The sequence below is a fragment of the Bos indicus x Bos taurus genome, chromosome 6 (assembly GCF_003369695.1).
Source record: "Bos indicus x Bos taurus breed Angus x Brahman F1 hybrid chromosome 6, Bos_hybrid_MaternalHap_v2.0, whole genome shotgun sequence".
Taxonomy (NCBI): Eukaryota; Metazoa; Chordata; class Mammalia; order Artiodactyla; family Bovidae; genus Bos; species Bos indicus x Bos taurus.
This window is the reverse complement of record NC_040081.1, coordinates 58,520,256-58,544,568: the sequence shown is the minus strand read 5'-3', so window position 1 is coordinate 58,544,568 and position 24,313 is coordinate 58,520,256. Positions and strand designations below refer to the sequence as shown.

General features: G+C 37.8%; 1 protein-coding gene across 6 annotated transcripts in view; it reads right to left on the bottom strand.

The window, feature by feature from the left end:
* Positions 1–24,313, bottom strand: part of WDR19 (WD repeat domain 19) — a 78,671-nt gene extending 54,358 nt beyond the window's left edge. For 2 of the 6 annotated variants that reach the window (XM_027544286.1, XM_027544287.1), the window contains exons 1-12: positions 24,211–24,313; positions 18,339–18,430; positions 17,986–18,051; positions 15,855–15,980; positions 13,797–13,912; positions 10,260–10,375; positions 6,781–6,861; positions 5,508–5,620; positions 5,062–5,235; positions 1,422–1,492; positions 560–732; positions 358–472 (exon numbers count right to left, since the gene is read on the bottom strand). In XM_027544286.1, coding sequence (XP_027400087.1) covers positions 358–472; positions 560–732; positions 1,422–1,492; positions 5,062–5,235; positions 5,508–5,620; positions 6,781–6,861; positions 10,260–10,375; positions 13,797–13,912; positions 15,855–15,980; positions 17,986–18,051; positions 18,339–18,430; positions 24,211–24,216 — 1,249 coding nt within the window. In that variant the 5' untranslated portion in view covers positions 24,217–24,313. Of the gene's footprint in view, positions 1–357; positions 473–559; positions 733–1,421; positions 1,493–5,061; positions 5,236–5,507; positions 5,621–6,746; positions 6,862–10,259; positions 10,376–13,796; positions 14,432–15,854; positions 15,981–17,985; positions 18,052–18,338; positions 18,433–24,210 lie in introns of those variants that run through there. The other 4 variants (XM_027544290.1, XM_027544291.1, XM_027544288.1 and 1 more) reach the window with 4 other exon arrangements.

The following is a 24,313-nucleotide window of genomic DNA, read 5'->3' as shown; positions in this document are numbered from 1 at the left end:
CTTTTCAAGTAGAAGAATCTTCATTTTCCAGATGAGGAAACCAAGGCTCAGAGGGGTAAAGAATTTGTCTACAGTCACCCAGCTAAAAGGGGCAGAAGGGAATTTGAACCCAGGGCCCAATTCTAAAGAACACAATCTGCTCAGGATACCAGTGTCTTCACAACAAAGATAAAGAACAAAAGAACAAAACAAAAATTTTTAGAAGATTAGCAAAAAACCATTTAAGCTAAGAAAGAGATGTCTGAAGAAAAAGAAAGATTTGGTCTTAAAAGAAACTATTAGTGCTTCCCAAACAAACAAACAGACAAAAAAAACAAATTATATGTTAGATACGAAAACAACTGGATTTAGACTTGCCATTCTCGCCAAGGACATAAAACCAAGCTCGATTATTCATTCCCACAGCCAGGTGATAAAGTCCCACCGCTACAAAGTTGGGCTCCACGTCGACAGAAACTGTGATTGGCAGTTCCTATAATAGAGAAAAGTAGCAGTAGTGAATCAACTGTTAACACTGTTTTAATTTTATTAACAAATAAAGATAATACTGTTTTTGTACTCCTTCAACAGGGTTGGCTACGGTGACTTCAAGGAGGGAGGTGAGGTATGCAATCCTGGTGCTGCAGGCATCTCCAAGGATGGGGAGCTTGGTTAGGAACACGTGCAGCGAGCCCCTCTGGGTGGACAGTGCCAGCAGCTGGCCATCATCTGTCCAGGACAAGGTACTCAGCCCTGAAATGACGGAGCATATAAAGGATTATTTAAAAACAGATATGCTGTTACAGGAAACCAAGCACACTAAATATCTTAAGCTACCAGAGGCATAAAAATCTTCAAAGTTTTAAAAAAACAGTGGAAGTAGCTTTTATTTAGACTAGGACATTCATCATGGATTGGCTTATGAGCATGAGCCCTGATGCATTCAAAACTGGCTCAAAGGGAAATACGTAAGAATTTAGATTTTGCAACTGGATTTGGGATAAAATACAACAGAAATCTTTGAATCAAAGTATATTCACATCCTCCTAGTCAAGAAGTTTTTTGTTTTTAGTCACTAAGTCACTTCCAATTCTTTTGTGACCCCATGCACTATAGCCGGCCAGGCTCCTCTGTCCATGAGATTTCACAGGCAAGAGTAATGGAGTGGGTTGTCATTTCCTTCTCCAGGGGATCTTCGTGACCCAGGGATTGAATCTGTGCCTCCTGCAACGGCAGGTGGATTCTTTACCACTGAGCCAATTGGGAAGCCCAGTCAAGGAGTATGACTCAACATAATCACTAATAAAGAGGCTACTTTAGGGAATTCTAGTGAAAGGTGTTAATTTGCTTCCTCCTACAATGAATGCAAACCATACATTAACAAACACATTACTCTTTTACTAAAATGATCAAATGCCAATTTGCTTCAGAAAAATCAATACCTTTATGTTCATCATCCAGGTTGACTATAGCATACATGTCTTTTAATTCTGCCAAGTCATGGATTTTAATGCTGAAAAAAAAAAAAAATATATATATATATATATATTTTAAATATGAGCACTAAGTTAAATTCAAGCAATTATAAGCTATGGAACAGGTCAGTGTTCTCCAAAAAGGGAGGTACAGGAGGATCTATAGGGTTAAGGTAAGAAAATATTAAACTTTCTATATTTAATTATATTTTCTTTAAAATTTTTGTTTGTTGATAGGGGGTGGGAGTGGTGCCCAGCTTAGTTCTTTGATCTACAGTCAGGAACAAGGAGGCTGAAGATCCTGAGGAAAAGTTTGAGTAGGCAAACTTGCCCCTGAGCAGTACTGATTATTGTAAAATGAAGCAGGTTTCTCTTTGCAATGTGTCCTCCCCTCCACTCCCCTCATCCACTGCTCCAAGAGTTCGTTCCTACAAAAATAAACGAGGTATAACAGAAAGATTTGGAAAGGCCTAGGTGGAAAGCTCTGAAAAGTGGAGGCATAATGTTACTTCAAAGGGTTTTTGGGAAGGGTAAGTAGGCTTATGCAAGTGAAACCTGTGCGGCATGATGTTGGGACCTAAGAGTGGTATTTCTTTCTTCCTGTCTCCCTTCCTCTCTCCTTCCTTTGTCCCTTCTCCACCCTCCCAGTGCTTCTTCTTCATATATTTTCCATTTTCATTTAATTAAACTTTTGATATAATTGTAGGTCCACATGTGACTGTAAGAAATAACAGAGAGAACAAAGAGCCCAGAAGTAAATCTGTACACCTACAGTCAATTACTCCTCAACAAAGGAGGCAAGAATACACAATGGGAAAAAGACAGTCTCTTCAGCTAGTGGCACTGGGGAAGGTGGACAGCTGCATGTAGATCAGATGTTAGAGCACATCCTCAAAGGGGGGTGCGAACCCTCCTGTGCACACCACCCACAAAAATAAACTCAAACGGCTTAAAGACAAATCTAAGACAAGAGAGTATAAAACTCTTAGAAGGGAACATCGGCAGAACATTCTCTGACATAAATCACATCCATGTTTTCTTAGGTCAGTCTAGCAAGGCAATAGAAATAAAAGTGAAAATAAACAAATGGGATCTAATCAAACTTAACAAGATTTGGCACAGCAAAGGAGACCATTAAAAAAAAACAACAAAAATGAAAAGAACCTACAGAATGGGAGGAAGTATTTGCAAATGATGCGACAGACAAGGGCTTAATCTCCAAAATATATAAACAGCTCATACAACTCAACAAAAAAAACCAAACAAACCAATTGAAAAATGAGCAGAAGACTGTAATAGACATTTTTCCAAAGACAACATACAGATGGCCAGTAGGCACATAAAATGTACCCTCGACTGAGTTGCTTCCTATGTTCCAAGTCATCAAATTGCTGAGTATAAAGTGGTTTGTAGGATTGCTTTGTCAGTGGTTTTCAGATCTGTACTGATACTTCTATTTCACTCATGATATTGGTGAACTGTATTCTATTTTTGTCATCCTTGCTAGAGATTTATCAATTTCCCCCCCAAACCCCTAGCTTTTAAATTTTTTCCCTATTTTCAATTTCTGCTCTTTGTTACTTTCTTCCTTCTGCTCTGGGCTTGTTTTGCTCTTTCTAGTTTTTTTGAGATAGGAACTTAGATAATTGATTAGATGTCTTTTCTCTTTCCTCTATATCAATTTAGTACTATAAATTTTCTTCTCAGCACTGCTTTAGCCGCCTGAAAATAGATATTGCTATGTACATCTATTGAAGATTGAAAACAGGAAGAGAAGGGGACAACAGAGAATGAGATGGTTGGATGGCATCACCAACTCAATGGATATGAGTTGGAGCAAGCTCTGGGAGATGGTGAAGAACAGGGAAGCCTGGCATGCGTGGGGTCACAAAGAGTCGGACACTACTGAGTGACTGAACAACAACAAATGTACATTCCCATTTTCACTCAGTTCTACGTATTTTCTAGTTTACTTTTAGATTTACTCTTGGACCCATGAATTATTTGGAAGTAGGCTGTCTAATTTCTAAGTATACAGAGAATTTCCTGTTATCTTGTTACCAATTTCAAGTGTGATTACATGATGGCTTAACACATTTTGTATGATTTCAATTTGTTGAGGTTTGTTTCATGCTCCAGGATATGGTCTACATTGGTGAATGCGCCACGGGTGTCTGGGAAAAATGTGTACTCTGCTGTCGTTGGGTGGAGTGTTCTGTAGATGTCTGCTAGGTCTAGCTGGTTTATAGTGTTATCCAAGTCTGCTGAAAGTTTAAGTTACACCATGATATAGCTGTCTTGGCATCTGTTTTGTTTGGCCAAGTGGCCTGCAGTGATCTTAAATGAACACTCGTCCCTTCATGCACATTCATGCCCTTCATAGCAGCCCACAGTTATAAGCAAATGTAAGTTCCTGATGTGATTTCACCAGTAGCCTTTGTGACCAACACCTTCACTTTATCTACTCAGTTATTTCCCGTTTCTGTTGCCTTCCTTTTATTTTTGACATTCCAAGTTTCATTCTGTCATCTATTATCTCCTATCTGAAGAACTTCCTTCAGTAGTTCTTTTAGAGGAGGCCCACTGGCAGTAAATTCTCTTCATTTTCCTTCGTCTGAGAATGTTTATTTCACCTTCATTACTGATTGCTATTTTTACTGGATATAGATGGAAGTTTGGTTGACAATTCTTTTCTTTCAGCAGTTTAAGAATGTTATGAGTTTCCTCCTGGTCACTACGGTTTATGGTGAGAAATCTGCTGTCATTCAAAATGTTCTCTGGCTACTTTCAAATCTTTTCTTTGCCTTTAGTTTTTAGCAGTTTAACCATGATGAGTCTGGGCCTACATTTCTTTGGATTTACTCTTCTTGGGGGTTGCTGAGCTAGTATAAAATATAGGTTGTCTTTTGTCAAATGGGAGATGCTTCCAACCTTTATATTTGAGATTTTTATGACACAAATGTTAGATATTTTGGTAGTTTCAAGGTCCCTGAGGCTGTTTTTTTTGTTTTTGTTTTTTAATCTTTTCCTCTGTTCAGAATGGGTGTGTTCTCTTTACTGCAAGTTGAGCCAGAACTAAAGGGCTTCTTTCAGAGCTCTCTCTGTCTCTGCTCCAGTGCTTACGTCCAGGTCTCAGGCTGCCTTGAGTCCTGGCTGAGAGAGACCACAAGACACACAGGAGACTCACCACTGGCTCAGCGGTACTTCAAATGCTGGCTTTCTTCTCCAGTCTGCCTGCTACTATTTACTTTTCAGAATCCTTACATAGCTGTTTCATGGGTTCTCTTCAGGTTTTATGGCTGTATTTGGTGACAGAGACAGGGTCAAGGGTACTTACTGCCTGTTACCCAGAAGTGCCCATTTTATTTTTATGACTGATTTTCAAGTATACTCCATTTTAGGTTTTGCATTCGGTACACATTTAGTATTTTAGGTTTTACCCTGAGTGTTCAAGGCAAAGATAAAGATATCTTAGAAATTTTCAACTGCAAACATGTTCTAATAGTGCAAGTATGGTGGATACATTAACATTAGTTAACAACATCCTGTTAAATCTCTTGACCATTCCTTAAATAAGTTTTCCTAGGAATATGTGAATATAACTTACCAGTTATCACCACACGTAGCAGCTTTGTTAAGGGTCTGTGATACTGCAATACTGGTTAGACTGTCTTTATGGTCACGAGCCTGAAATATCTCTTGACCGATCTCTCGAATATGAGTGGAAATGACAACAAAAGTTCCACGTGAAAAACCAATCATGATGTAGCCATCACCGTACCTACAGCAACAAAGGCAGTAATATAGTAAAAGGAAGATTAACTGTCATTTGTAATACAGTAATAAACAAATACCTGAACATTGAGGAAATAGAGAATATCATTTATCAAGGGCCTATTTGCCAGATAACATGCTAGGTAGTTTCACATGTTAAGTCACAGACTGCAACCCAGAAAATGTCACAGAGAGGAGTGAAAATGCTACAGACAAAAACGAAACACATTATACTTCTTAAGGAAAAACACTCTTCATGTATTGTGCTTCTGTACATACCAACTGTAGCAGACAATGTTGCCATAGTGTTGCTGAAACTCCAGATCAATTGGGTTATCTGGTTCATTCAGATTAAAAAGAAACAAAGTTTTCTTGCCAACCACTACACTTATCTGCCAAAAATAGGAATTATGAGAGGAATGTTCAGTACTTCATAAAAAGACTAATAAGCAAATTCAAACAGCATAAACCTAATTTAGAAAAACAACTGAGCCAAATTTAGTGTTAAATGTTATAAATTAGTAAGGAAACAATGTGACTAACTCAAAACATTTGTATCATTTTCCTAAATGTAGTCTGGGAAGGATCCTTGGGTTTACACATACCCAATATACCCTTGGAAGTATACTAAAATAGCTCAATGGAATAACTTTTTAAAATTCTCTGTACCTCTAATAAGAGTACCGTGCAGTACAAGAAGGTAAGTCTGACACAGTTCCATTGGAATTAAACTCACATTCAGAGTATAGCAACTCTTCTACACTGAGGCCATCTGATTTTGATTCTGAGCCACGTGGGATTACCTGTCCATACCCGTGTGGATAATCTAGCTCAGCTTTTTATATCATCACTTTTTCCATCACCTGCAGGGCACTGGTCAATGTGGCTAGACTAGTATCCCTGTTACTCACACAGGCCAATACTAAACTGTAATTCCCAGCTGAGAATGTAACTGTGTTGAGACAGAGGAGTACATTACCGATTTGGGCTCACTAAGGGTAATGGATATATATATATATATATAAACAGAAACACTTTGGTATATTTCCTTGCTTTGAAGATGCTATCGGTTATGAGTCATTATCAATATAATATCTTTTTAAGAAATAAAGAAAAACATTACTTCATTAAATATATTCTGGTTGATTGTGAAAACCATCTGGACTTCAGAATGTTAAAATGTGGCAGGGAAAATAAACCTAAGGTGTTAAAAAATAAAACTAGTAATTTCTGGCATTCTAGTCCCCATATCTGATAAGAATGAAAAAATTTTAAAGATATAGAAATCAATACTCTTGCTTTTCAAGGCGCCCCCACTGTTTTTGCTACCATAAGGAGAGCAGCCACGGTGCTACAGAACTCTATCTTCAATTGTTTTGATGTTAGGTGGCAGCAAAAACAATATTTAGGCCTGAGAAACGGGGGTCTATGTTGATTTCATAAGTGATGTACCATAATTTTTTTAACAGAGATTCTGAACCATCCTAGAAAAGGAGACAGTATATCCTACAAAATTACCAAAATAATTTGGGCCTGGATTTAGAACTCTTACTGTGCTTTCAGCAGTGGAGGTTCGGTCATCAGTCTTCATCATGGAAAACTGCATGTCACTAGGCTCCGATCTCACTGGTATCTGTGGAGATGAACATAGTATCACCATGAATAAACCCCACACCCAAATTCCATTAACAAAACAGGGAGCTTGCTTTCATTTCTGAATACATTGGACTGAATAACCTGAAAATCCCACTGCTATAAAAATTAAGGACGAAACTGAACATGTATCTTATTAAATGGCTAAGATAAGCCTGAAAGAAGGTAAGGAAAATTTCTGTGGCCCATAAGCAGAGATCAAATTGAAAAGCAAAGTGAGTGCAGGAACTGATGCTGCAGATATCTGGCTGATAAAGAGAGATGATAATGAACCCATTTGAAATCGAGCTGGGCTTTGGTTAGAAAAAAATTCTTTTCAAATCAGTTTCCCTCCTATGTTCATTGTGGTCTAAGGTCCAAAGTTATACTCTGAGTGGTCTAGAAACTCCCTGCAGTGTTCAGCAAAAACAAATCTAAAGCCTCTTCCAAGGCTGCAAACAACTTCCTACAGTAGGTGAGCTCTCAATTCAAAATGAGAAAACTCACAAGCAATGTACCAAGAGCAAGGGTCAGCAGATCTAAAAAGAACAGAATTATCAGAAAAACATCATAAAATACTTTTAAAATGATTACAAACATAAAAAGACTCATAAATAGAAGAAAAGACAACACTTTCTTGAAAAGTACAAGCAGGTTTTAAAAAAGAACTACAAAGTACTTTCCACCAATAAAAATTAGGGTCATTAAAATGGGAAGGACTGATGGGATAGAAGATTAGACATATTTGAAGAATAAGTGAACTGATTTGTGGAAATTATCCTGGAGATTGCACAGAGTGACAAAAAGAAACTAGGAAAGAGAGATTAAGAGACATAAGATGGTCAAACATATTGGTCTACTTATGTTGGTTAAACATATATGGTCTAACAGTTGCTGCAGAAAGAGAAGAGCAAGGGCAAGAGGCAAATTTCAAACAGACAATGACTAAGAATTTTTCAGAACTGATGAATGACAGCAATCTTCAGATTTAGGAAGCAAGACAAGCAGGATAAATAAAAAATAAACCCACAGGAGTAACGATGGAGTGCTTTGCAGAATAGCCAAGTATAAGCAATTTGGAGAAAATACCAGATGAAACAATACTTATAATGTATGCTTTGTTTACTAAATTACAACTTTAGTATGTCATATTCTGGAAGCATAATTCTTGGGATTAAAAATGGGAAATAGTTATCTTGTATGTAAATAATAGCTCAGTGGTAGAGGCTTCCTGGGATGTTATATGTGGGAAAGTATTCTAAGGTCATGTCTTGATTCAGTGAAGAAAAAAATGCCAGTGTCTACTGACGATGTCTGGTATGGACACAAGAGCAGGGACCTGTAGTATTAGAATTCTAAAGGACACCAATACAGATTGATGAAAATTACAAGGTTTCTAGAAACTATTTTTACAGCAATGCCTTCCTTAAGAATCACTGGAATCATGCTGTGATCTGCTCAATATGACTGAGTTACTTCTACCTCAGTTTCAAAGCTTTCCAGATATAAGAACCAACTTTCTTCTTCAGACTTCTGCAAATTCTCAAAGCCCAAATTTTCAGTCATTCCAGTCTTGAGCAAGCCATAGTAAGTCTTTCCTCTTGTCTTTGTTCTGTTCTGCTTGGAGTGAATAACAGCAACTGATAAAAGTCTTCCAATATCCTCTATAACAAGTTTTAGCAGGGTACATGGTCACCTAGGCAGGCTAAATTTGCAGCTTCCATGGCAGCACTTAGGTTTGACCATACGACTAGGTTCATGTGATATGAATGGCAGTAGTGACTGCATCTTCCAGATCAGGTAGCTTACAGTTTCTTGCACTCTACTTCTCTTTTTCCTTTCCCTGGGGCTGAAATGCAGATGTGGTGCTAATGAGGGCAAAACACCCTAATAAATGGCAAAATATTAAGGTGGAAGGAAGGGTGGGGAAGGAGGGAAGGGGGACTTTACACAACCTGGAGAAGCAGAGATACACAGATGACCTGCTTACCTCTGTTATATGATAAAATGAAAGAGGAAAAAGCCACCTGAACTACTATATTCTTAGAGTCCTTGTCATTTTGGGTCTCTGTTACAATAGTTTAGCCTATACCTTGACTGATTTAGATTTTCTCTCTTACAAATTCACAATCCAACATTCATTTACCTCCTCTATCTCACAAATGCTACAGGGTTTGTAAGCTATATCACACATTTGACAATCATATAAGGCTACATGTGTTTTATCATGATTAGCTTTCTCTTCCTGAGAGAAGGGGGCCCATGGCGGGCAGCCTCTAAGATGGTCCACAATGGTCCTCACCTCCTGGTTTTCATGCCTTAGTGCGATTGCCACCCAGACCCTGAGTATGTGCTGAACCTAGTGACTCACTTCTAGAGAACAGAATATGGCAAAAATAATTCTGAGATGAGGTTATTTATTAAGAGGTTGTGGCTTAAGTCTTGAATGACTATTCTCATTCTCTTGCCAGCGGCTTTGTTGTGAGATATGCTAAGGAGAGATACATGTGGCTAGAAAATGAGGCAGGCTTCCAGTCAGTAGTGAGAGGAGCTAAGCCCTGAGCCTAACAGCCTGCCTTTCAACAACCACATGAGCTTGGAAATAGATTTGTCCCTAGTCAAGACTTCAGATGAGACCGCAGTCCAGAATGCTAAATGACTGCAGCCTCGTGAGAGACCTTGAGGCAGAAGTACTCAGCTTAGCTGTGTCTGGACTACTCACCCACAAAAATGGCAAAGCAACATCTGTTCTTTTAAACTGCTAAGTTTCAGGGGTAATTTGTTATGCAGCAATAAATAGCTAATGTAGAACCTATTAATGTAAAACTAGAAGTATTCAAAGAATGTGTCAGTCACTATTGCTCTAGAAATACTAAACCATAAGCCAAGTCATCCGAATTGAAATTTTGCCACTGGTAAGATTATACAGCTATGGGTAATACGAATTCCCTTAATCGTGGGAAATTTGAACAGCAGTAAAATTTAATCCTAAAATTTAATTAGGATTAGTTTAGAACCAATTTAATATATCAGCTAAAGGAGTGGGCTTTAGAATCAGGCAGATCTGACTGAGTCCAGTGGTTATGATTTACACTGTAAATACACAAATAAAATAAGAGATATTCACAAATATAATGGTTGATTATAACCACAGAGCTGAATAATCCAAGCTAACACTAGCCAAGGGGAAGTGTACAAAGGAGGAAATTTGGATAAAGTATTTGTATGAAAAGAAAAATGTCCTAGTACATAAAAAGAAAAAACTTGATGTTTAGAATATGAAGTTATTGTAAACATCTCTCATAGAGATTTTAAAATTTTATAGGTCAGTCTGATAGACAAACTTTATTTTGGAGGAAAATCTGAACACAGCAAGTCAAAGAGAAGTTACTGTATTACCTGTCTTATTGTGTCACCTTCCTGATTACTAACTGTAATCATTTTATCTTCACCACCTAAAGCAAGCATGTTTTCTGCATTCCAGCATCCACATGTGATTTTCTTAGTATGTTTTCCTGCAAAAGAGATGATTTTTGTACATATTGATTTCTCAAAAAAAATTTTTACAAAATCTGTGATGGTAATCTCAAAGTTTAGATAATATACTATGGAAATTAAACACACAAGGAATTTAAAATCTCAAAGCAGTTTAGTGTCTAAGCAGCCTTATTTAAAAGAGTTTATAACAAAGTTTTAAATCAAGATAACTGTATATAAGGGCAATCCTATTTTCCAACTTTTTATGTGAATATGAGCATAGGTCCTAACATAAAAAGATATCCCACCCCTCGACAAGTTTGTTTGTTTAACCATATAACAAAACCTATCACAGTAATGTCTTAAAAGAAGTAAATCTCAAAGCACTGAAGTTATCTTTATTATATTCAGCTTTATGATGTGGGAGACCCTTGGCATAAGCCGATTCAACATCACAATTTTGATTATTTGTATATAACTGAAAGACATACAGTGATTCGTGACAATATTGAGGTACAAATATGAATGCACCTTAGTGAGATTTATGTTAAGAACTGAGTCATTTAGCTAGTGAGGGATATTAGAGAGCCACTAAGTATCAGAACGCTTTTTAATTAAGCAATCTAGCCAGTGCAAAAACTACATTTTGGGGTGGAAATCACATGACTTGACATCAGGTTTTCGTTAAAGGTCCTAGAATAGATAAATACTCAAGAGTCTCAAGGTTAATTAAGTATACAGTTTCTGGAGGCAGGCTGTCTATTTTGAGTAAGTGGCTCCACTACTTATCACAAAACCTTGGGTAAGATAACCTATCTATTCCTTAGTCACACTGTCCAAAATTTGGGGATAATAGTAGAAGCTATTTCACAGGGTTGGGGATCAAATGAACTAAAGCCTTTAGAAGAGTGCCAGCAATACAGGAAGTGCTATATAAGTGTTAGCTATTTTAGCTGTTATTATTCCTTGTACCCCTTATTGAACCTAATACAGTATCTCTGCAGAAAGCAGGCTCTAAATAAATAGTTATTAAGTCAGTAGACCCTGAAGCAAGAATGTGTCCAGTGTGTTAGAGGCTCAGCTAGGAGAACAGTGTGGCTGGAGGCCAGAAAGTAAAGAAAGGTAACTAAGAGATGAAATCACAGTTTTCAAGGGCCAGGTCATAGAGGGCTTGACTAGCCATTGTAAGGATTCTGACTTTGATCTTGGGTGACATGAAGAGCCACTGGATAGTTCTGAGCAGAAGGCTCACTCGGGCTTCTGAGTTGAGAATATTCTTATAGCAGGGCAAGAGTTGAAGCAGGGAGACCGGTTAAGAGATTGCAGAGATGCAGGCAGAAGATCTGAGCCCCACACCATGGTGGTGGTGGTAGTGGTAGAGGTGATGAGACAAGTTGATTCTGGACATATTTGGAGGTAAATCCTGTAAGATTTTCTGGCACATTTGGTATAGAGGGTATGAGGAAGATAAGAGTCAGGATAACAGTAAGATTTGGCTTAAACATCTAAGAGGATGAAAAGATATCAATGATGAGAGGGAACAGCTGCACGGTTTGGTGATATAAAATCTGAAGTATTTACTAGAAATTTCATTGCAGCTGTTGAGTAAGCAACTGCTTGCATGAGTCTAGAGTCTGGAAGAGACAAACACAGGACTACAGAGGTAGTATTTCAAACCAGGAGACCAGAGCACAAAAATGAAGGGAACATTCAGAGAAGAGACTATGATATAGGAGATTTTGCTGATCATGGATTGATTAAGAGATATAGGTAGTACAATGGAACTGGGTATCCAAAGTAATAGGTATTAGAAGGGATAAAGGAGTACATTAAGAGAGGTGGAAAGATGCCAAGGACAAACTTCATCCTACACTCAGGACAGAGAGAAGAAAATCTCTCCTTTTCTTCTAGAGCTCAGAACTCAGGTTAGTCCTAACATCAGTGATAACAGTTAACACTTTCATGTGCTTACTTAACAGTGTTCTGGGCAGGTTTTGACTCATTTAATTAATATTAACTTACAGGAATATACCACAGTTACTGAAATGTGAATCATGTTATTGGGAGACTGGCAATATTAAGTAAACTGTGGTCAATGAAATTCATGCATATTAGAATCATGCAAAGTGAGGATTGCCTGTATCTAACACAGTTCAAGGAAAGAAATCAGAGCAAGACATAACAAGGGAACAGACATTTAGTTACTGTAAAAACCACTTGCTGATTGTGCATTTGTGCAGCTGCTACTGGAAGTGAAATGCCTTGGTTTTAGAAAAGTAAATTATTTCAGAGGAAAAAAAAAGCACACCTACAAATCACAACAAACTCTGAAAGAGGCAGTGAAAGGGTCTAAAATGTAAAATTAACCTGAATATTTTCAGGTCTATTTTATACAGTTAATAAATTAGACTGAATTAGAATCAATATTCATATTAAATACAAAGATCACATATAAAATCATGTACATATGAACAAATAATGACACCAAATAATCATGTTTTGACATGATTATTTTCTTCTTACCTCAAGTGTCAAGCTATCTAAGGATCTTAAGTTAACTGGTAGGACATGCCTATAAATGAAGTGGGATACAGAAAATGCCTACTGAAGTCAAACAAATTAATTTACATGGTGAAAGCTGATTTTTTAGTTCAACTTTTCAAATGGATCAATGGTGTAACTGTATAGCCAGAGTGCTAAAAATACACATATGAAAGATATACATATATGTGAAAATAACTTGAAATGAATAAGTGTCTTTAACTGAAAAGCCCTTTCTCAAGTATTCTGTGGGCACTATTATCTCCAGCATTTAATTCTTCCATTAGCAGTAAATTATAATTAAGCCTACCCATTTCACCCCTCACCAGCCTGATGTTACAACAATTGAAAAAAATCAGTACTATTTCCTTCAGGTAGTCAGATGCTAAGTGCCAGAGGCTGGGGGAATCAAAGAGGCTGAATCAAGAAGGTCAAAGAAGGAATAAATACGCATACCTTCCAGTCATATACCCTGAGGTAAAAATAACTCCTAGTTCACTCCTAGATTAGTGACTGGAGACAGTGAGGGGTCAGAATTAGGAATATGGATATACTCTGTCCAAGAAGTCGCCAAATGTTTTAGCCCATCTACTAATGTGTTGATAGGCACATGAGCTACTCCATAGCAGAGGCATAATCTGGGTGAGAAAGGGACAGATGGAAATCATGCTATTAATGTACTGGTGTCCAGAGGCACAGGCTCACTCACCTGAGGGCAACTTATTCTATGTAACCTGGGAAGTTCTTAGTAGGTAGTGAAGATGGATCTTCTAGTTTGACAGAGGTATGGCTTGACAAGGGAAGTCAATTTTAAACTACAAATTTTCCCCTGCAGTATCAGGGAAACCTGAGGTGATAAAATTTACATTTATGTTAAAGCATCCCAAATATTAAGCAGTGTTTCCAGCTGTAACCTACCAATGACAGGAATCTTTCGAGATGTCTGATGATTATAAATTAGCAAATTTCCTTTAACAGTTCCAACGGCCAGGAAACTTCCAAATTTTGACCAAAGAAGGAAAGACAATTGATCCCTGTAACATTAAGATGTAAATTACTAAACAATTTACAACCTAACCTCCTAAGCAGTCCTTTTAAAAAGTGCTTCGTGAATTTCATGAATAACTGTAATACCTAGTTAGAAGCTGAAGTATAAAATTACAATTTTAATGATTTAGGACAAAGAGTAAGTGCTAAAGGCATTTTGAGACACTATAAAGTGATCTTAAGTCAGTGAGACCTAAAATACAAAGGTATAATGAATAAAAGGCTTCAATTCAGTCATGACGGAATCTCACATTTCAGGAGATGACTAATGATAAGAGTTATTAATCTGTCTACTAATGATTGTTGTAACTCTAATTGTGGTAAAAATCTTAATGGATAACATCTTAAGCTTTTAAAAAGTCTAAAACTGTGATACAGTAAACTGAAAAAATTATTGGGAATTCATGATTTGAAAAAGGATATAGATTTTCCAGCTCTGTCACTATTAAGGGCATCTCAGAAGGAGGTTTGGGCTTCCCTGGTGGCTCAGATGGTAAAGAATCCACCTGCAATGTGAGAGACCCGGGTTGGAAGATCCCCTGGAGGAGGGAATGGCAACCCAATCCAGTATCCTTGCCTGGAGAACTGCATGAACAGGGGAGCCTGACGGGCTACAGCCCATGGGGTCACAACTGAGCAATTAACACTTTCACTTTCTTGAATGGAAGCACAGAGTGTGTAAAATCCTTCTGAAAAGTGAAGTATGGAAGTGTAAAAGGACAGAGCAAGAAGTGGAGGTTCTCAGATCTAGTAGACTTGATGTTGGTCAGACACCATTGCCTGTGGGTGCATTTCTTGTGCCTCACTTTGGAGGGTCGAGGGAACCTGCACTAGGGGGATGTTTTGACCTGCTCTGTTATTCCTTGACAAGTACGTTGGAAAAGTAAAGCCTAATCTTATGGTAGATGTGTGATCTCTTCCTGCACTTATAGGCCACATGATGCTATGAGGCAGATATTATTACTAGACTCATTTTACATATATGAAGAAACTGAAGCTTAAGCAGAGGTTAAGCAACTTGTTCAAGGTCAAAATTGCATTTCAGCTGTAAATACTGACAAGTTTTTCTTTTCCATGTGGTAAACAGCTTCTATTTTAGCAGAGATGTGTAACTTATTCGGTCTGCCCAGGACTTCTTCCACTTGTGAACTGTCCCACTCTTACCCCAATCTTCATGGGTAGGATTATCAACCCTATGGCCCTGCCTACCCTATTCAAAGACCTTTTAAAGAACTGAGAGGATACTGGCGATGTAATAGTGGCATGCCCTTTTCTTTGGTATAACTTGCTGTGAAGAATAGGAGAAGCTGATGCCAGTAGCCATCAAAAGAGTCTAAATATATACAGGATGGATAAATGACTTGGACCTATTGTATAGCACAGGGGACAATATTCAATATCCTGTGATAAACCACAATGAAAAAGAATATGAAAAAGAAAGTACATATATGTATAACTGAATCACTTTGCTGCACAGCAGAAATTAACACAACATTATAAATCAACTATACGTCAACAGAATTAAAAGAGGGAGAGAGTCTGACTTAGAAGAAGTCAATACAGAGAAAGAAAGAGCTGTGAGATGTCTAGACTGCATCATTACAACCCCTAGATCCAGTCATGCCTGTAGTCATCCTATTTCCAGATTTTCCTATAAATGTTTTCTCTCTTCTTTGGACTTAGTCTATTTCACTGAAAGCAACTTTTTAAGAAGCTCTTTATATTTTAGAATGATACTGTATTCTAATTAATTGGGCAAAAGTAATAGGATTATATGTAACAATTTTAAAAGAAATGAATTTTTCCCTTTTATAAGAAAATATCTCATCAGGGCATATTTATAATGAATGTAGTAAGATCTTTTTAGCATCAAAGCTGCAAATAGTATTTCTAAGTGAAGATTTAAAAAATAAAAAAAGTTATCCTTACCTCAAGCCACTGTCTAACTGACTGGTTTTGTTCGTGTTGGCATCCCACAGATAAATGCAACTGGATTTCTCAGCAATCACTGCTAGAATATCTCCATCCTTGTCCCAATCCATAGTAACACAATTACTTTTTAAAAAAGAGAACAAAACAATCACTATACATTAAAGTAGGGGAAAGAAATTCAAACAATCAACTATTTGTGATTTTTGTCTATAGCAAGTCCATTCAATCTATTTTTAAAGTCATAAACTTTCTAAAGTAAGAAACAGAACTCCAAATTTACTGCCTGGATAACACTAACACCAATTTTGTTGTTGTTGAGGGGATGGAAACATTTTGAATTCTATTTTAAATATCACTTTCACATACTATATTAAATACAATTATATCTAATAGGTTAGCAGATTTTCTTGACACCTGTAAAGAGCTGGGCTCTTGTGGTAAAATACTCATCAAGCACCTCTAGAAAGGAATCATGTCTGGAATCAAGAGGAAATTTGTGTGATCAACTTTTGAAAGGTGGTTTCAGATGCACAGAGGGAAAAAGAAGGTACTGATAAGAAGTGAAATATCTAGACAAGCTGTGTATTAAACAGAGCAAGGCTGGCTAGATGTAGGATTGCAAACAGTAAGAAATACTGAATTCTGAAATACATAGTAAGAAAAGTCATTTTCATTTCATATCTTAATATTGAATAGAATAAGAAGAGTGATTTAAGGTAACAAAATAGTTATAAATAGGAAATGCTCTATTTAATATGTTTCTTACTGTTTAAAATTACTCCAAATGTTTATTGTAATTTAAGAACTTCCCTGGAGATTAACCTTTTCTTCCTCTTCTGATTCTGTTTCTCATTTGGAGACTGTTTTGGGGCACCTGCCCAGTGGTCCCCAACGTTTTTGGCCTTTTGTGGAAGACAATTTTTCCATGGACCTGGGGTTGGGGAGATGGGTTCTGGATGATTCCAGTGCCTTACATTTATTGTGCACTTTATTCCTATTATTATTACGTCAGCTCCAGCTCAGATCCCAGACTTTGCGGGCCCCTGAAGCAACACTCAGCTTTCCATTTAAGACATCTGGGAATCACTTCAGTTATTTTATTCTTCAAACTACTAAAATATGTTTGGGGATCTTAATTTTCTATAGTATTTCCACAGATTTTGAGAGGTATGGAAGAGGGAGGCTTTCAAATTCTTAATAAAATCATTAAAGACAACATATAATAGCATTTTGTTTATCTGATGATGTTTTGTCAGTCTAATTCAGCTATGTTGAATACAGCAAAAGAACTCAGAAGCAAAAAAATAAGGACACTGCATAACCAAAAGCAATGTTACAGAGATTATGCAATAAAGCTCCTACAACTTAATCAGAGAAGTTTTTTACTAAGTGCCTTTTCACTTTATTCTAAACATAATTATAACTAGCTTGCCCTCTGTTCCCCAGAAATATAGAAACCAGAAGCAACAATTAAGAGAGCAATAGGAAATGCTAAAATGGTGGCATTAGGTGGGTGTGAGATAAGTAGAGCCACCTAATTTGCAAAGATGGTGGCTGATAAACTACACAAGGCTGACGTGAATTTAAAAAGCCTGGCAGCTTAAGACCACTTAGGTCTTATGCAAACATCATAATAACCACTAAGACTATGGGTAAAATAACTAATACAGGGAATGATCACACTGAATTATTAAAAATGCTTACGTTATGCTTACTGTAATCTAGAATGACTTTCTTAAAAAGGATAAAAAAAGTGTGGAAAGTAACTATTTTCCAATTTATATTAGAGAGGAAATACTACATCAATAAGGGCTTATCTGCAAATATATACATTAAGGCTTGTTTATAATTAAATAAGAATTCTTTCACATAGACTCATTTACAATTCTGCCTTAAAGCTTATCTGTCAATGAATGTATTAAACTCTTAATTCATATGCTATATACCTATTTCATTAACTGCTTATGGTATACAAAACTAAATCTCTTTGCAAATGGAGAAAGCAAAAGAAGAGATACAGGTTAGACATAAATTACAAAATTCTACTTGATTATAAGTTTTAAGACAGTGTTTTTTTATCTTTTAGGCCACAAAGTTTGAAAAAATTTTGATCTACCTCTGTACTTACCCAGATAAGTTGATTTCACTTCTTTTTTGACCATGGCGATCAAAGATTTTCACAATATGATCAGCTCTAAAAGCAATTAGAACAAAAAGATATGATTTAAATTTTACTTCTTATGTATCTAAAGAGTTTTCTTATACATTCAAGTGATTTCTATATTTTCTCATGATAGTTTCACAATTTGTATGTAAAAAGTTATCACTAGGGAAAAGGTTCTATGAATTGTGATATTAATATATTACTTTTCTCACCATGCAACCATCATTAAAGAATTTCTACTGAACAGATGGTATGGTTTGGTGGGCATACAACCACGTGGAGTCAGAGTGATTTACTAACAATCACTGTTATCTTACCCTGTTACAGCAAGATAGTTTCCTGATGTTTTCTGCCAGGTAAACTGTATTGGTGTGCCAAGCCAAGTCTTTTCTAGTAGTGAGAAAACACGCTAAAAAAGCACAACACAATTTTTATATTTTAAAACATACAATTAACAGTTGGTCAGAAAAGATATCAAAACATAATAATGAAAACAGTAGGATTCAGGATGGTGAAAGCTTATGCTAGAGCTTACCCAAAAGAAGTCAACAATGTAACAAATAAAATGACCAATTAACCAACCAACCAAATAACCATAATCTGGCTGGTCAAGTACAGACCTCAACATACACGGGAGCATTTACTATAAAACTTTTTTGCTTTTGAATGTTTCTAAATGTTAATTTTATATAAATTTATGATTCAGTGTTTTATAACTATTAAAAATTAAAAAAAATTAAACTTGAATTTGTGAAAGTCACTCAGCCATGTCCGACTCTTTGCAACTCCACAGGCTACAGTCCATGGGGATTCTCCAGGCCAGAATACTGGAGCGGGTAACCTATCCTTTCTCCAGTGGATCTTCCCCACCCAGGGATTGAATCCAGGTCTCCTGCATTGCAGGTGGATTCTTTACCAACTGAGCTATCAGGGAATTTAGCTAATTATTAATAGCATGGATTTGGGGAGATTAAATTTAATAAAGTTGCTATTAAAAAACCTTAACCATAAAAAAAAACCCTTAATCATGACAGAAATACAAAATATCTATACCTCCTTCAAAATTATTTTTTCTCCTTTCTCCATTAGATACACTTTATCATTAAGTGTTTAATTTGGCTATTGGGTGGATACTTTTTCAACTGAAAAATCATTCTTTTCACTTTGACAACAAAGAACTGTGTATACAATATGGAGGGCTTCCCAGGTGGCTCAGTGGTAAAGAATCTGCCTGCAATGCAGGAAACCCAGGTTCGATCCCTGGGTTGGAAAGATTCCCTGGAGGAAATGGCAGCCCTCTCAGGTATTCTTGCCTGGAGAAACCGATGGACAGAGGAGCTGGGAGAGGGCTACAGTCCTTTAAGTTCCAAAGGGTCAAATACCACTGAGCACATCTGATATAGAAGCCACAAACCACATGTGTACTTGGAATTTTATTGAGGACTTGATATATGGGTAGTCCAAATTTAGATGTGCTATAAACCACACATGACTATATGATTTCAAAGACAATACAGCTATATATGAAAAACCCACAGCAAACATTATCCTCAGTGGTGAAAAACTGAAAGCATTTCCCCTAAAGTCAGGAACAAGACAAGGGTGCCCACTTTCACCACTACTATTCAACATAGTTTTGGAAGTTTTGGCCACAGCAGTCAGAGCAGAAGAAATAAATAAAGGGAATCCAAATTGGAAAAGAAGTAAAACTCTCACTGTTTGCAGATGACATGATCCTCTACATAGAAAACCCTAAAGACTCCACCAGAAAATTACTAGAGCTAATCAATGAATATAGTAAAGTTGCAGGATATAAAATCAACACATAGAAATCCCTTGCTCTACACTAATAATGAGAAAATAGAGAAATTAAGGAAAAATTCCATTCACCATTGCAACGAAAAGAATAAAATACTACCTATATATAGAAAACTATAAAATACTGGTGAAAGAAATCAAAGAGGACACTAATAGATGGAGAAATACACTGTGTTCATGGATAGGAAGAATCAATATAGTGAAAATGAGTATACTACCCAAAGCAATCTATAGATTCAATGCAATCCCTATCAAGCTGCTGCTGCTAAGTTGCTTCAGTCATGACCAACTCTGTGCGACCCCATAGACGGAAGCCCACCAGGCTCCCCCGTCCCCGGGATTCTCCAGGCAAGAACACTGAAGTGGGTTGCCATTTCCTTCCCCAATGCAGGAAAGTGAAAAGTGAAAGTGAAGTCGCTCAGTCGTGCCTGACTCACAGTGACCCCATGGGCCGCAGCCCACCAGGCTTTTCCGTCCATGAGATTTTCCAGGCAAGAGTACTGAAGTGGGTTGCCACTGCCTTCTCCACCCTATCAAGCTACCAATGGTATTTTTCACAGAGCTAGAACAAATAATTTCACAATGTGTATGGAAATACAAAAAACGTTGAATAGCCAAAGCAATCTTGAGAAAGAAGAATGGAACTGGAGGACTCAACCTGCCTGACTTCAGGCTCTACTACAAAGCCACAGTCATCAAGACAGTATGGTACTGGCACAAACACAGAAATATAGATCAATGGAACAAAATAGAAAGCCCAGAGATAAATCCACGCACCTATGGACACCTTATCTTTGACAAAGGAGGCAAGCATATACTATGGAGAAAAGACAATCTCTTCAACAAGTGGTGCTGGGAAAACTGGTCAACCACTTGTAAATGAATGAAACTAGAACACTTTCTAACACCATACACAAAAATAAACTAAAAATGGATTAAAGATCTAAATGTAAGACCAGAAACTATAAAACTCCTAGAGGAGAACATAGGCAAAACACTCTCCGACATAAATCACAGCAGGATCCTCTATGACCCACTTCCCAGAATATTGGAAATAAAAGCAAAAATAAACAAATGGGACCTAATTAAAATTAAAAGCTTTGCACAACAAAGGAAACTATAAGCAAGGTGAAAAGACAGCCTTCAGAATGGGAGAAAATAATAGCAAATGAAGCAACTGACAAAGAATTAATCTCAAAAATATACAAGCAACTCCTGCAGCTCAATTCCAGAAAAATAAATGACCCAATCAAAAAATGGGCCAAAGAACTAAACAGCCATTTCTCCAAAGAAGACATACAGATGGCTCACAAACACATGAAAAGATGCTCAACATCACTCATTATCAGAGAAATGCAAATCAAAACCACAATGAGGTACCATTTCACACAAGTCAGAATGGCTGCGATCCAAAAGTCTACAAGCAATAAATGCTGGGGAGGGTGTGGAGAAAAGGGAACCCTCTTACACTGTTGGTGGGAATGCAAACTAGTACAGCCACTATGGAGAACAGTGTGGAGATTCCTTAAAAAACAGGAAATAGAACTGCCTTATGACCCAGCAATCCCACTGCTGGGCATACACACTGAGGAAACCAGAATTGAAAGAGACATGTGTACCCCAATGTTCATCGCAGCACTATTTATAATAGCCAGGACATGGAAGCGACCTAGATGTTCATCAGCAGATGAATGGATAAGAAAGCTGTGGTATATATACACAATTGGATAAGAAAGCTATGGTATATATACACAATGGGGTATTACTCAGCCATTAAAAAGAATACATTTGAATCAGTTCTAATGAGGTAGATGAACTGGAGCCTATTATACAGAGTGAAGTAAGCCAGAAAGAAAAACACCAATACAGTATACTAACGCATACATATGGAATTTAGAAAGATGGTAACAATAACCCTGTATGTGAGACAGCAAAAGAGACACAGATGTATAGAACAGTCTTTCGGACTCTATGAGAGAGGGTGAGGGTGGGGTGATTTGGGAGAATGGCATTGAAACATGTATAATATCATATGTGAAACGAATCACCAGTGCAGGTTCGATGCATGATACAGGATGCTCGGGGCTGGTGCACTGGGATGACCCAGAGGGATGCTATGGGGAGGGAGGAGAGAGGGGGGTTCAGGAAGGGGAACACATGTACACCTGTGGCAGATTCATGTTGATGTATGGCAAAACCAATATAACATTGTAAAGTAATTAGTCTCCAATTTAAATAAATAAATTTATTTAAAAAAAAGATAATACAGGAAAGAAGGCAAACTATCTTTACTGATAATTTTTCATATTGATTACATGTTGAAATGATAATATTTTGGATATACTGGGTAAAACAAAATACATTATGAAGGTAACCTTAACTGTTTCTTTAAAAACATTTTAATGTGGCTACTAAATATTTTAAAGTACATTGGCTCACATTATATTTATATTAAACACTGCTGATACAAAACATCTAGAGCCATAAGTTTGAATGAATAAATTTACATTTTAACATTAGGTTAAATTAAAAATTAAACAATGATGCCTATATCTAGGCAAGTTAAGTTTAGATACAATTGCAGGTGGTGTGACAGTCTCAATGGTAACACAAAACTCTTCCAATGGTCTAAATTTTACACCAATTACAGGCAATTACTACATTAAAAAGATGATCAAATCCACCTCTATTGAAAACAGATGCCTATAATCAATCACAGGTGCATCCAAGTTGTGTGGAGCAAGAAGACACCCTTAAAAAAAAGTATAAAAGCATTTTACTTTTGCAATTTTATGACCACATTGCCCTGGAACCCCTACATGCAAGTGAGGGCTCCCTAAATTTGAATGTCACTAGTTTCTTGGTAGACCTCCTCTGGTTGTGATTTTACCTACTATTTTTCTTCAAAGGAGGTCAACAGGCGCTCCATACACATACAACACCCCGTAAAAAGGTGCTAGCTTCAAAACCAGAAAACGAACCTTTAGACTGCTTTTTTCAATCTTTATTTTTTAATACAATTGTTTTTTGGCCACCGACATAGCTTGTGGGATCCTAGTTCCCTAACCAGGTAACTAACCTGGGCCCTTGACAGTGAAAGAAAGGAATCCAAACCACTGGACCACCAGGGAACTCTAGATTTTGCTTTTCACTTATTAGCTGTAGGGCTTAAAGCAGGTCTATTAAATGGCCTCAAGCATAGAATTCTCAACTGTAAACCAGGAATAACAGTATCTCCTTACTCTGATGGTTTAGTCCTTAAGTCGTGTAGGACTCTTGCGACCCCGTGGACAGAGGAGCCTGGCAGGCTACAGTCAATGGGATTCTCCAGGCAAGAATACTGGAGTGGGTTGCCATTTCCTTCTCCAGGGGATCTTCCCAACCCAGGAATCGAATGCAGGTCTCCCGCATTGTAGGCAGATTCTTTACCAACTGAGCTACAAGTACTTCATAAATGGTGAAGAGCTTTAGAAATGTGAGTTAAGATTACAGGTCAACTCCAATTTACACTATAGCCACGAAAATGTGCAAAACAATGAAAAAAATTAAGCTTTCCATTTCTATGCCAGATCAGGGCCTGTGTGTGTGGGGGGCGGGGGGAGTGGTGGTGGAGTGGGGGGGGGGGTGGGATGGGGAGTAGGGGGCACTAGGAGTGGGGCGGGGTTATTGTCTGGTAAGGCGAAGGGTGAATGAGCTGTAGCCAGTGACCCGGGAATGGGGTTCATAAGCGCAATCCTAAAACCGATGCATGCAGAGGATGACGCTCTAGAGATTGAGACCTGTGCATGCAGATTTCCCCGTGAATAATATACACCGTCACCAGGTGATCTGTAAACTGCGCCAGTCACAGCCAATACAATTTGAGATTCTTTCGGAGCTTTTCACTCATTTTAAGGAGCTGAATAGCCGCCAGAAGGCTGTTCAGGAGCCTTGCCAGGGGTTTAGCTGCAAGAAATGAGGCGGCTCCTGACACTCGAACGAGCCAACTCTACAAGGACCCTCCGAACGCTTTTTTCCCCCAAACTCATTCTGCCCGTCGTGTGAATTCGGGCGAATTCGGAGTCTCTTCAGATCCAGTCTGCTCATTTCCAGCAGTGGAGGAATGGCCAAAACGCACCAACTCGGTCTGCGGTCCCAGAAATGAGAGGCCTCCCTCCCCGCCGTCTCCTCTTCAATTTTCCTTCCTTTCCCCTTGTTTCTTCAACTTCGCCTCTGCTCTCCCTGGTCACCCCGCTCCCTTCCCCATTTCTCAAGCACTCGGGAGAAGGAAGGAAGGTCACAAGCCTCTATCCTGAAAGCGACTCTCGTAGAGTTTAAGGGAATGCCCAGTGGTCGCACATTCCCGCACCCCCGGGTTTGTAAGTTATTTACCTTCATCTCAAAGATCCAGCAGCTGCGCGATCTAACAAGTGCGCAAGCGCACCCGATCTTCTTCAAGAAGGCTACCGCGTTCCGGTCACCCAGGAGACCGCGC